At 42.8% G+C, this 14,454-nt stretch overlaps 1 protein-coding gene across 1 annotated transcript; it reads right to left on the bottom strand.

The window, feature by feature from the left end:
• Positions 1-573: 573 nt before the first annotated feature.
• slc5a9 (solute carrier family 5 member 9) lies at positions 574-13,132 on the bottom strand (the record flags this gene model as incomplete). The annotated part of the gene is made up of 14 exons (XM_079505379.1): positions 574-915; positions 1,327-1,542; positions 2,956-3,124; positions 3,441-3,591; positions 5,018-5,125; positions 5,570-5,705; positions 7,045-7,250; positions 7,907-7,987; positions 8,599-8,704; positions 9,791-9,955; positions 10,430-10,534; positions 11,341-11,412; positions 12,256-12,380; positions 13,120-13,132. 14 exons carry the CDS (start codon positions 13,130-13,132, stop codon positions 574-576), a joined length of 1,995 nt encoding a protein of 664 aa, XP_079361505.1.
• Between the last annotated feature and the right edge of the window lie 1,322 nt (positions 13,133-14,454).

Below are 14,454 nucleotides of genomic sequence, written 5' to 3'. Positions count from 1 at the left end.
GTTCAGCTCCTGGGAAAAGTAAAAAATTGCAAGCTTGTAGATGTGCTATTTTCACTATTTTGGCACAATACCATATTGTGCAATGAAGTATAAAATATAGCTTACGTTTATAAAGTAAAAAAATAATTAAATTAACAGATAGAATAATTGCTAAGTAAATAATTGAGTGGCACACCAACTAAATATATTTAGTTCACACTACCAATTCTCAATTATTTTAGTGACATTTAGTACATCCAAATACTGTAGCTATAATAATCAAAGAAGTATACATGCGGTCAAAACTGATTACAGTATTATAGGTTGATTCACATATACACATACTGTATTGCTGTTGGTTGAATCCCACCATATTGTCAAGCACACTTTAATGTTATTATGTAATCAGATGTAATTAGAACTTGGCTAAAAGTATATGTGCAGGCTAGGTAATGACTAATGAGTTATAATTGATCAGTATTTATGGAATATATATATCTATATATATCTATAAGACAAGAATTTTGTAGGTGGCTATTATAATTTCTGCCAAAGCAAACTCATTGACATTCTGCCATACCCGAAGCCCAAATATCAGGAGAAGTATCCCCATAGAAACACATTAACAGCCAATAATATTATCGCATTAGTGTCACAGACGTTCCTCCACACTGCCCTCTCGTGGAGGGAGGTCAGTTTGATGGCCTGCAGTGCCTGCTCCTCAGGGCTCAGGACAGGGACGGAACCAGAGGTGGAGCTGCTCAGACCGCAGAGCCACAGAGCCGCTCTGCGCCACCACGACACCGCTACGGTGTCGGCGTCCGAGACAGAGCCGCTCTTAGAAGAGGTCGCAGCGGGGTCACTGTCCGTCCAGGGATCGGGGAGGTCAATGCGAGGCTCCCGGCTATGCCTTGACCACCAGGTTAACCTGTACAGCTGTGGAAGAGATGGATGGAGATAGATAGAATGTTCAGATGAGAAAATATTTAAATTGAGCAATTTAGAAGATTCAAATTCTGAATTTGAGTGGAAATCTAGTTGTCTAGTTTAAAACACTAACTAAAGACCTTTCTTTTTTCGGATGCATTTGATTTTCTTCTCTGTTCTTTCCTCTTCTGCACTGCACTGTCACTGTAACATTTTTACTTCTTTTGTTTTATGCATCCTAATGTCATTGTATTGTGTTGCCTTTGCTTGATGTTCTGTGTAGTGTAAATCAAATTGAATTGCCGTGTCGTTGAAATGTGCTATATACAAATAAAACTGCCTTGCCTTGCCTAACTTATGTCATTGAGTGCGTGCGTGCGTGCGTGCGTGCGTGCGTGATTAATGTGCTTTAATGCTCACATGATCTTTAGGTATCGGGGGCGTGGCCAAGCTGACGGCAACAATGACGAGGCAAGTGACAGCCAATAGGATGAGAGCAAAGTACAGGTAGTGAACATCGGCTATTATGGCTGGCCGCTGGTCAGGCTGGCCACAGGAAGGAACTGTGTAGATGAATTCTAGAACCATTCTGGCTCCTCCCACCGCTAGCCCCACCATTAGTCCCCAAAACGCACCCTAAGAGTGGATGAGAAACACCATTATATATATGCACACACTCACAATGGTGGAATAAGTACATACTGCTTGACTTATACGTAAGTAAAAGCATCAATACTGCAATGTAGAACTATACTCCGCTACAAGTAAAAGTCCAAAATTCTAAAAGTACTTGAGTAAAACGTACAAAAGTAGTGCTACCAGTAAGACGCCTGGGGGCAAGATCGCGTGCACTGACCATATATGGAGCGTATCTTGAGTGTACAGGGTGTGATGAGGTCAGATCAAGATATGGAATGTCAGAACAGGTCAGCTCCATATATGGAGATCTAAGGGTGGGAGCGGGGGCAGTGTATTGAATATACAGGGCTTGATGAGGGCCCAGGTAGGGCCAGGCCTTAATTTTCGAGCCTATTGAGAACTCTAGTTTTCGCCGGCTGCCGGGCGCGGCTGCACAAATAACTCTGGGGCAGGCCCGTCTAGAGTTTAAATGGACAGGTATCAGTCAAAAGGGAGACATCGAAGAGGAAGGATGGATGGAGAAGGATCAACATATGGAATGTCAGAACAGGTAACTTCTGACATATATCCATACTAATATTGATGGCATCAGGGATCTCCATATATGGGCTTAATTTACTATGATATGATCCCTGATTTACTATCATCCCTGATGATGTCATAGTGATGTCACGAGACATGTATGGGGATGTTGAGTGATAAAAAAACACAAGATTCTATAGTTAACTGCGACCTTCGGTCGCAACTATATGTTTTCAAAGAAATGTAGTGCATGGAGTAAAGGTTTTTGCCCTGGGATGTAGTGGAGGTAAAGTAAAAGTTTTGGATATTGTACATACTCATACCAGCTCAGTGGCCTTGTGGTTAGAGTGTCCTGATACTGGGAGGTCGGGGTTCAATCCCCGGCCGGGTCATACCAAAGACTCTAAAAAATGGGACCCAGTGCCTCCCTGCTTGACACTCAGCATCAAGGGTTGGATTGGGGGTAAGTCCCTGCGACATACTAGCGTCATGTCCAGGGGGTGTACTTGTACATCAAGCTGCCTCACGCTACAGAAACAGGAGATAGGCTCCTGCCCCTGGGCCTCATGGCTCGGCAAGGCTACTTACTTACATACTCAAGTAAAGTAGAAATAACTCAAAATTGTACTACAGTACTTAAGTAAATGTACTTTCCACCACCGCACGCACGCTCACACACACGCACACGCACACAAACACGCACACAACACACACACACACACACACACACACACACACACACACACACACACACACACACACACACACACACACACACACACACACACACACACACACACACACACACACACAGATATGGTGGATCATACCAAGTTGTACATTTTAGGATAAATGACCGTAGATATGTACAATACATGTGTGTGAGACCTGCTCGTTGGCACGTGGCCAGAAGATTGCCAGTAGAAATACGGACGTGATGGGTGGGGCTAGAAAGCTGGTCACTGACTGGATGTAATCAAAGAGTTGCCCACTGTTGGATGATTGGATGATTGGAATCCACAATAGACTAATGCACACCAACACCAAGATGAATATCCTGAAAACACACATGATTATTATTATTATTGCCAATTTTCTAACCATGAGATAAGATGTACTCATGATGATCTACTGTATATGTACTTATTAATCTGGAACTTAAGCTCCAGAGATTTTTACCCCCAAATGTATTTGGGTGTCCCCCAAATGAGTATATAGCGAAACGTGGTGCATACTTAGTTTAGACTAGTCATTGGTTAGACATGGGTTAAGGTTAGGTTTAGTTGTGCTGCCCCGTGGGAGGTTAGGTTTAGGGTGAGGGTTTGAGGTTTTAGTCGGCGAAATCAACGCTGCATGTGCGTGTGTGCATTTACCTTCCCACCACCATGAGCTCTCTCTCAGTAGCTCTGGGTCTTGCTCTTTTGTAAAGGTCCAGTGTAAACAGAGTAGAGCTGCTGTTAAAGATAGAGGTCAAAGAGGACATCAGAGCAGCTAGCATCACCGCTATCATCAGACCTCGCAGCCCTGCGGAGAGAACAACAACTAGCGCTGTCACCGTTACACATTTCACTATCATCAGACCTCGCAGCCCTGCGGAGAGAACAACAACTATCGCTGTCACCGTTACACATTTCACTATCATCAGACCTCGCAGCCCTAGGGAGAGAACAACAACTATCGCTGTCACCGTTACACATTTCACTATCATCAGACCTCGCAGCCCTGGGGAGAGAACAACAACTAGCGCTGTCACCGTTACACATTTCACTATCATCAGACCTCGCAGCCCTGGGGAGAGAACAACAACTAGCGCTGTCACCGTTACACATTTCACTTGACGACTGATTGTCACACAAATAATTACGATTGATGATTTAATTGTGTTTTTGGCGTTGAACTTGGAACCAAACATATGAATACAAACATTACATTTCCGTTTGGCTTTAAGGCTTTGTAAACAAAAGGTGCACGGGGCAGATATATGACACACAATAACATAATTTAATAACTTTATATGAATGGTGAATACAGCAGATCTACAAGCTCAACATGCATGACATTGTGATGGGTTTTGAGCTCGTAGATCTGCTGTTTCCACTATTTTTTTGAAAATCCAACATGGAAATGATTATGGCGATTATGCAAAAAAAACAATTGTGATTATCTCAAACAATTGCGATTTAGAGGATCATGTAATAAGTGTGACAGGCCTAACAACAACACTATGGCTCTTTTCCACAGTGAAGGGAAAACCAAGATCCTCGGAACTCGTGACGTTCTGTGATAGTTTATTGTATTTATTTATTTACGTTTATTATATTATTATATACATTATAACCAGAACCAGCCCTGAAGGTGAAGGTACGTCATCAAAAGGAACAAGTGAAAGTAGAAGATCTATATTGCTCTCAACATGTCGCCTCACGGTGCATGTGAGCTTGTAGATCTTCTATTTTTTCTATTTTAGAAAAGATCTGAAAGTATATACATTCTGAGTTCTGCGTTACTAGTGGTAAAACCTCCTGAGCTTGACCCAAATTTGATTCTGAGAACCTTATCTGAAACCGAGCCAAACTAATCCAGAACCTATGAAATACACTAGACAGCACGGCACAGTTTGGATAGTTCTTGCAGTGGAAAAGAGCCAATAAAATAAGCATAATGGAGAAAAAGAGAAATCCAGAGTGAAGTGAAGAAGAATTGACTTTTCCATGTCAGAGTACAGATAATTATGGAACCCACCCGGAACCACTGTTCACATTCCACTTTGCTCACACTCAAATAATGTAGAATACTTTAAAATGCCATCATGTTACTAAGTAACAGGGTTGTTACTTAGCAACGGCAACGAAGCAGGATTACAGCATCTAAAGCATGGTTTTTCAAATGTGACAATTAATTGCGTGTGTGTGTGTGTGTGTGTGTGAGTGAGAGAGAGAGTGTGTCTTACCCACAGGCATTAACTCCACCACTAGTTTAGGGTAGGCGATGTTGGAGCAGCCTACTGATGCCCCACAAACACTCTGACAGATTGCTGGGTCCACACAACCTACCTCATCTACGCACGCACGCACGCACCACACACACACACACACACACACACACACACACACACACACACACACACACACACACACACACACACACACACACACACACACACACACACACACACACACACACACACACACACACACAAATGTTTTAAAGCGTGATACATTTATATATTTCCATTCCAAGTTTATATTTCAACAGCATGATGAAGTGTATAATTAGCCTTTAGATAGTATTAGAATAGATAGTATTGCACCAATAGTATTAAAGAGTATACCACCTTTTCCAAGTGGACCTAGGTACGGATGTTGATCCCCGGTACCTTACACTGTGTTTACACTAAATCAAACCAACTGAACTGGACCGGATTCAAGTCCCTCAGTGTGAATACATCCTAAAAGACCATTCCAGTCACACTTCTAAAAAATATACTGTACTTATTCCTCACCTGGAAACAGTGCACGGCTAATCATGCCTGGCATGACGATGAAGAACATTGGCAACAGTTTGAGATATGCACCCAAAACACTTCCTCCTTTGGCATGAGAGAGAGACCTGGCTGACAGAGACCTCTGGACAATAACCTGGAGACAGAGGCCGGCAGATATACAAGAGGAGTGTCAGAGACATTATTATATTAAAGGGATTGGGACATAAAAAATACGTTTTGTGTAATTTTTCTTAATTTTTGTAGTAGATTTTCTGTGGTCTGGGGTTTTCTGGCTCAAACAAGTGCTCTGATTTTCCTGCTGTTTGTGATGTCACAGCCTGCAAATCCCATATATGTCAATGGGATTTGCCAGCAGATGTCACTGTTTTCACTGTTTTGCCTGTTTTCATTGCAGCTCAAACGGCTTCCAAACCCCAGAGAAAACTCCAGACCGCTTAATGACTAGTACTTTATGTATTCATAAAGTTCATAATCATAAAGTTAACATAAGAATATATAAATGTATTTGAAATTAAATAAAAATGTTACTTTTCAGGATTCCAATTAGAAAAGAGTTAAGAATAATTCAGGATTCCAATTAAAAAATAGCAAAAAAGCAGATCATCAAGCTCAAAATGCATCGCACTGCATCGTGTTTTGAGCTTGTAGATCAGCTATTTTTTACTAGATGCATTGTACTCCATGTATTCACTCCATACTCTGGAGTGAGTGTGAAATACAGTGGCCCTCTCTATCATCAAAGTTGCAAACCCCTGCCCTATCCAATGTTTTGTTTTGTACTGGTGTTCTCCCCTGCTGAAGTTGACAAATGGCAATAATAGTACAGTAAAGATGATAATAATCTAATATGATGTGTGTAGTTCTTTATAGATCTAGCCTCTTAATTTGTATCTCAAAGAAGTGCACCAGCATTTTCATCGCAGCCCAGGGGGTATAGCCCCCCCGGACACCCCCCCCCCCCCCGGCGGGGCAGCGATTCCCTCAGTAATTTATGAAGCCTGGCTACGACCCTGGTGGGGGGGCCACCAAAAATAATCTTGCATAGGGCCACCTGAGTCCTACAACTGGCACTGTCTGTTTGATTTAACAACGCAATATGACATAAAACCTTTGCCCCCTCAAAAATCTGCAGCCGGCTGTGGAGTGACATCATCGTACCCGGAAGTTATGCAGCAACGCCTACTAAGTAGCAAAAACAAAAAATCCAAACAGAAAAGTCCTATCTTATTGTATTAAACAACGTTAAACTCACCAACATTGTAGCTGTACGGAAAGCTTGAATTATCCTCTTTCTATCTGCAAAGTTTTTGTTTCAGAAAAATCCACAGACATTTCACTCTACTCAAGTCATCTCCACTTCAACATTTTATATAAAGTGTGTGGTCCTCGTGAATAATGATGATGATGATAATGATGATGATAATGATCAGTATGGTGATTATAATGATGATGATGATGGTGATGGTGAATACCTGATCCATGCACCAGACCCATGTGGACAGCACAGTGAGACCAAATATCAAACCGGGCCAGGGTAAGTCTCCCGTGACGGGGTGTCTTAGCAGATGGAAGGCGTCGGCACGCGGCACGTGACAGGTTGTGTTTGGAACCGTTACCGAGGGAACGGCCGAGGGATAGCGGTCCAGGAGACCCTCGTACCAACCCACCTCGGCAAATGCTGGGAAGAAGACACACACACACACACACACACACACACACACACACACACACACACACACACACACACACACACACACACACACACACACACACACACACACACACACACACACACACACACACACTCACACACACACACGCACGCACACACGTACACGCACACACACACGCACGCACACACACACACACACACACACATTATCCTACATTTGTGTGTATACAGTAGAGTAGTTAGTCGTCTTATAACAGAAAATGTACATGAACATATTTAATTTAGTACCATATGTTAATACTACTGGATCAGCTCTTTCCCCGAGGAAGAATGTCACCCATTTAGACCTGAGGCTGATTAAAAAAAGGCTCCTAAATCCTGACAGTTTTCAGAAAAACCCATGTTTCTATATCAGTGGTTCTCAAACTATTTCATGTCAAGGACCCCAGAAACCATGTAATTGGCCACCGACCCCCATCTCAACATATGTTGTTCCAGGGACACCCAAGAAGCAAAGATTTGAGTGAAAGAATATATATTCAAAGATTTGCGCCATGCACATTTTCGCGATCATGAGCTTGTAGATCTGCTATTTTTCAATAGCTAAAGTATAACATAATGCTTAAAACCCCAAAATGTATCAATGGCATTGAGTTACCTACCTATGAACATGAGTGTGAAGGCTCCTACCACCATTATAACAGTCTGCAGGGCGTCAGTGTAGATCACTGCTGTCAGACCACCTACGCACACACGCACGCACGCACGCACGCACGCACGCACGCACGCACACATGCACATACACAAACACACACATGCACAGACAGACACAAGAAAAACACAAGGTAGAGCAATTATTGGGTTTCGGCTCCTCTGCATTGTACCAATAAAAATGATACGCAATACAATTAAATAAATAGCTGTTAAAGTGCCAAAATGCAATACAAAAGCTATTGCACAATGCACAATATCGTCAATAATCAAACGTTGTGATTTGTGTTTAGAGGTCGAAAATGTAAAGGTAATAAGTATACTATCCACCACTATTATCGCAAAACAACAGATAAGCCTGGTACTAATGCAATGTCATTACATAAAACATTGAGACATTGCTTAATGCAGAGGCAGTGTCTATGTGCATGGTTGGTATTGTATGTACCTAAACGATGAAGGCCAACTGACAGAAACGTTGTGTACCCTAGTGTCATGTCTGTGTTTTAAAAACAAAACACTGGTGAGCAATGCTCTTTTTACTTGACTTTAGCTCTTTTAAACTGTAATTTCGTGTCAACCAGCACCAGCAAAGAACCGGATGTGTGCATTGCAACACATTGTCTTGAGCACGGCATTGTACCTGCCACAGTGTAAGCAGCAGTGACCAGCAGCAGTATGCCAGTAGACAAGTACAGGTCCCAGCCTAAAGATATCTGGATGAACAACGCTCCAGAGAAGATATCTGTCTGGACAAAAAACAACACACAGCAGGCAGCGTACAGGTTTGCGTTCCATAACAGTATTCATAAATGGTAAATGGTGCATTTATATAGCGCCTTTATCCAAGGCGCTTCACATAGTGCATTACATTCACCCATACATTCATTCATACACCGATTGCGGCGGAAGCCATGCAAGGTACCAACCAGCACATCGGGAGCAATTTGGGGTTCAGTGTCTTGCCCAAGGACACTTCGACATGTAGACAGGAGGAGCTGGGATTCGAACCGCCGACCCATGGATCATTGGACGACCTGCTCTACCTCCTGAGCCACAGTCACCCATGCAGGAACATCCAATATGGATATCATTCCCAGTGTAAAAGAAGCAGCACTTAACCCGATTCACTCAATTCAACCTTTCAAGTTTGTGAAAGACTTGGACATCGAGAGTATCAGGTTAAGATCTTGGTGTTATTCACATTTTCTCATTTTCTCTGTAAAGCAGTGAAGATCATACACTTGTATATGGCGTACATGCGTTATCAACATTAGAACTTTAGGTAAGCAAAGAATTTGCCTTTGACTCAATGGATGAATACAGAGATTACAGTTATTGTCCAAAAACACATGCACGCAGGGACAAATTAACCATTGGGCCAGTGGGGCCGGGGCCCAGGGGCCCTTGGCTCTCAGGGGCCCTTGGCTCTCAGGGGCCCTTCGGGGAAATTGGACCGTGAGGTACTAGGTTTGACGCCCTGAAAAGGGCTCATGGGGCCCTTCATTGGCTGTTAATTTTGTTAAATTTAGGTTAAAAAAATGATAAAACCACGGGAAAAACATGAAAATGTCGTGCTATGGGGGCCCTGCAAATATTACCGGCCCAGGGGCCCTTGTGGGGGTTAATCCATCCCTGCATGCACACGCACACGCAAACGCACACGCGCACACACACACACACACACACACACACACACACACACACACACACACACACACACACACACACACACACACACACACACACACACACACACACACACACACACACACACACACACACACACAGTCAGTTCTTGTTTATATTGTGTTTTTGTGGTTTGTGTGGCTTACAGATATCTTGGTAAAGATGTAGAGTATTAGAGAGAGAACGGACATGTAGATCCGTATCCTCTGGCCTCCAAAGCGTTTGGCGAGGTATTCTGGCATGGTCACCACGCCAGAGGAGATGTAGACAGGCACAAATATCCACCCCAGAGCCACCAGAACCCACGATGCCTGCAGGAATGTACACACGCAGTAAATAACATACAGTAGGCCTACAGTACAGTACACAGTACACACACTCCAATACTTACACACGATACAGTATGATGATCAACTACTTTATCAGAGAGACTGAAAGTCTGTGTACTGTGCAGATTATACAAGATGTGTGCTCTGTTTATGTTCATGTCTGTTCTTCTTATCCTTGTTTACAGATCTTCCAGGCACGTCATGTATCCACTGTCCAATACTGTATAATTATATATTTCTCTGTTGGCTGTAATAAACTAGAATGTGTCGTGCAAGACCACCTGGTGTCATGTTCTCTGCACGAGCGCACGTGTGTCTGTCTCAGCTGAATCCTATTCCTCACTCACCAACCCTTGTTTAGATGGAGGCTATAAGGTCAGAAAAAGTTGCACGCACGCACGCACGCACGCACGCACGCACGCACGCACGCACGCACGCACGTATAGTGTTTCGTACATTCCACTCAAAGCCGCCAACTGCAATTCCTCCTGCTGCTCCTGTGCCAGCCAGTCCAATGAACAGACCGCTTCCAACATTACTGGACATCAATGAAGCTCCAATCTGTGGATATAATAATGGTGCATTTATATAGCGCCTTTATCCAAAGTGCTTTACATAGATTGTGCAGGCACCAACTTGCACATCGGGAGCAAATAGGGGGTTCAGAGTCTTGCTCAAGGACACTTCGACACCGGAAGGTTCCCAGTTCGACAGAGTTAGTCTCTGTCTGGGGGAGCCTGGGATCGAACTGGGAACCTTCCGGTTGCCATGTGGCCACTCTAGTCTACCCCTGAACCACTGCCTCCCATACATGTAGCAGAGTGGCTCACAGCCTCAGTCTGATGCCCTCACAAGTCTTATATCTCCCTAGAGCCATAGGCAATTGCCTTTGGCTTAGTGGTTAAGATGTTGGCTTTTCACGCGGGAGACCCAGGTTTGATTCCTGGGTCTTACAATGGTGCTGTGACCCGGAACGGGTTTCCCCGTGGGAGGAGGTCAAAAGAGGGGTGAATGTAGCAGAGTGACTCACTGCCTCAGCCTGATTTCTTAAAAAGTCTAATATCTCCCCCAGTAGGGATATTCCTTTGGTCTAGTCTAGTGACTAGTTGTTAAGAAATTGGCCTCCATATATGGAGGCATGACGGATCGACGGATGGACGGACTGACAGGTTTTGTAGGTTTTCATAGTAATCTGCGACCTATTATAATTTTTTGTGATGATATTACATTTTGTTGTTATTTTTCATGTCATGTTTATGAATTGAATACATAGGACTGTACTCTGTTGCTGTTTTACATTTCGGTCTAATAAAGTATTCAATCAATCAATCAATCAATCAATCAATCAATCAATCAATCATACTTACAGGCCACCAGCTCATTGAACGGCCAGCCAGGAAGTATCCACTCACTGTGCTGCGATTGGCTCGCACTGATGACTGGAGGAGAAATTAATTAAAGATAAATATGATGCCATAATAAGGTTATTATTTCAATGGTAATGTGGGGGTGAATGACACATCCAAATACCCATGATGACAATAATATAATATTGACACAAAATATTAAATAACACATTTTTTATAGCAATTTCATGGCAAAGTTATAAGGGGTCCTAGAATAAGAAATACAAAATAACAGATTAATAATTTAATTGGAGCAAATAGCATAATGATCACACGGACATAGACTGCTGATACAAATTCTTCATCCTCTCCTGACAGGAAATTGAGTAAAAGTACAAAAGTATTGGTATCAAAATGTACTTAAAGTACAAAAGTAAAATAAGTCATTATGCAGAATGTCCCATTTCACAAGTTTTCTAATGTATACAAATCTATTTACAAATACAAAGTAACTAGTACGTTTGCAAATAATAGTGGAGAAAAAGTACAATAGTTGCCTCTGAGATGTATGGAGTAGAACTACTTAAGTAACAGTATAGTAAATTGTAAATAATTGTGCTGAATATAAGACTATGTTTTTATTCCCATGGAAATATCCTAGAAAACGTGGTCGTATTATAATCGGGGACTAGACTATTTGGTCTTCAATGTACTTTTTCCACTGAGTCTTGAAAAATATTATATTATATTTATAATAAGTCGTCTTATATTCGGCACAATATGGTACCAAGTCAAAATACTCAAAATTGTACTTAAGTACAATTTACTTGAGTAAATGTAGGCTACTTTAAGTTACTTTACACCACTGAAGATCAGATTTGCTACTATGACTTAACTACTAATACAGTGACAACATCTTTACAAGTGAGATCTTACCCAGATGCCAACCACCATGACAAAGACAAAGTAGATCACAACCACAGCAATGTCAGCTGCTTCCAGTCTGAAAGTGCTGCTCGGGGGTTCCGTAGGGGGCAGGACAGTGGGGATGCTGAGCCTGACTATGGACAAAATATAGCACATTTAAAGCAACTAGAGCGGTGCCCGTTGGGCACTGGCCTACTTGGTTAGGGTTCGTTGTAAATGCATGCCCCACCCAGTTATTATGTCTGTGTCCCTTTTATGCCCATATATGGAGTTATTTGTCAGGCATGCCCAAATATGGAGTCTATGGATGATGTCAGAACAATCATTGTGATGTCAGAACAGGCCAGCATGCACTCCATATATAGCGGTGATCAGGCCCAGAACCCGGGAAGAGGCTTTTGTGCTGGTTCTGGACAACCGGCTATAATCGGCTATCCAACAGACTCGACACCACGCACTGCACTCCCTGTGGGGGGGTTCAAGTGTGTTGAATTTGAAGTCGGTGGGGGCGTAACGGTTCTCGAGTTACGTGGATTACAGACGTACACACGTACGTATAGTACGTATACACACAGTATAGAGACTGCATTTATACATACGTTGCTTTGATCAGGCAACTAGCATTCATTAGTATTTCGTTAACCTAGTATAGTACTTAATGCAAAAATTGCCAGATTGGTCTAGGTGTTATTATTCAGTATTCAGCCACATCAATACTTGTTTTGCCTTTTTTCAATTGTCGAGTAAAAGCTTTAGGGAGAAAAAAAAGTTAAATAAATAAAATATATATGTGCTGACAGAGATAAATACACTACTGCACTAAAGCAACATTGTCTGCACAGAATCAGGAAGCATGGAAAACAGGATACACACCTGCGGCTGACATCTTGAGTCCAGAGCTCAACTGGCTTCAGGAACCTCCAGATGTTGACTTGTTATGTATCGTTAGCCCTGGCTGCAACTAGTCTTACACAATTGTTTCTCTAAACATTCCTTTACTTAAGTGGCTATGAGACTCACTGTGTTTGGGTGTGAATGCGGTGTGTGTGTGTGTGTGTGTGTGTGAGTGAGTGAAAGTTATGGATGTTTCTGGTCTCTCTCTGCATGTGACTGAGAGTTAATCTGTGCTGTCAACTCTTAAATTGTCAATCATTAATCAGTGATGTTATCAAGACAAGTCAGTAAACCTGTTTCATTAGTCACGTATTATCACCAGGGAATACGGAGAGAAGTTAAATATTAATGTTAAATATTCCCACTTAAGGGTAGAGTGGAATTAATCAATGAATCTATTCTGCAAAAGTCGAGAGCTCTGAGACTATAGTCCATGCAAATGCAGCCTCCCAAATGTCAGGCATGTGTCCTTTATAGAACAACAGGAAGACACAAATAGATGGAGGCTCGGTTGGTGGTTGGACAGACCAGAGACCATACATGGCACTTCTTACTTTTACTACCATTCTAGTATTACAGATAGTTACTCAGGTTACCCAGTTACCAAAGGGTTTCCAGTTCCACAGACCACACACTTTTACCAATGAAAATGTTTCCAGAATATTTAACCCTGAATTTCCAGGCCTGTATAGAACAATCATTCAGTGCAATAATGAGTCTATTACTCCTACAGAATGTGCAATGCCAAAAGACAGGAACTAGTGTAGCAAAAATGGGCGGCTATGGCTCAGGAGGTAGAGCATGATCCCTGGGTCGGCGGTTCGAATCCCGGCTCCTCCTGTCCACATGTCGAAGTGTCCTTGGGCAAGACACTGAACCCTACATTGCCTCCAATGAGTTGGTCGGTGTGAGCTTTCCACCATTGGTGTGTGAATGTGGGAAGTGAGGACGCTGGCGTCGACTGTTCGCCGCTTCACCTCCCAATGAATGAACCATTGTAAAGCGCTTTGAGCACTTGGAAAAGCGCTATAAAAATGCAATTCATTATTCATTCAAAAAAAATCATAGATAGAATGGTATAATTCTGGGCACGGTGGCACAGTTGGTAGTGCTGTCGCCTCACAGCTAGAAGGTCCTGGGTTCGATTCCCACTCGGGACGCTGTGGGCGCTGGCGGCGTGTCTCCTCCTCCGCGTCATCGGTGCCCATACCCGAGGCGGGGTTGGCGAAAGGGCCTTTCTGTGTGGAGTTTGCATGTTCTCCCCGTGTCCCCTAGGGTAGGTACCCTCACAAAAAACATGCAGTAATCCTGGTC

This window comes from Electrona antarctica, assembly GCF_951216825.1.
Source record: "Electrona antarctica genome assembly, chromosome: 7".
NCBI classification, from domain to species: Eukaryota; Metazoa; Chordata; class Actinopteri; order Myctophiformes; family Myctophidae; genus Electrona; species Electrona antarctica.
This window is presented reverse-complemented; position numbering and strand designations above follow the sequence as displayed.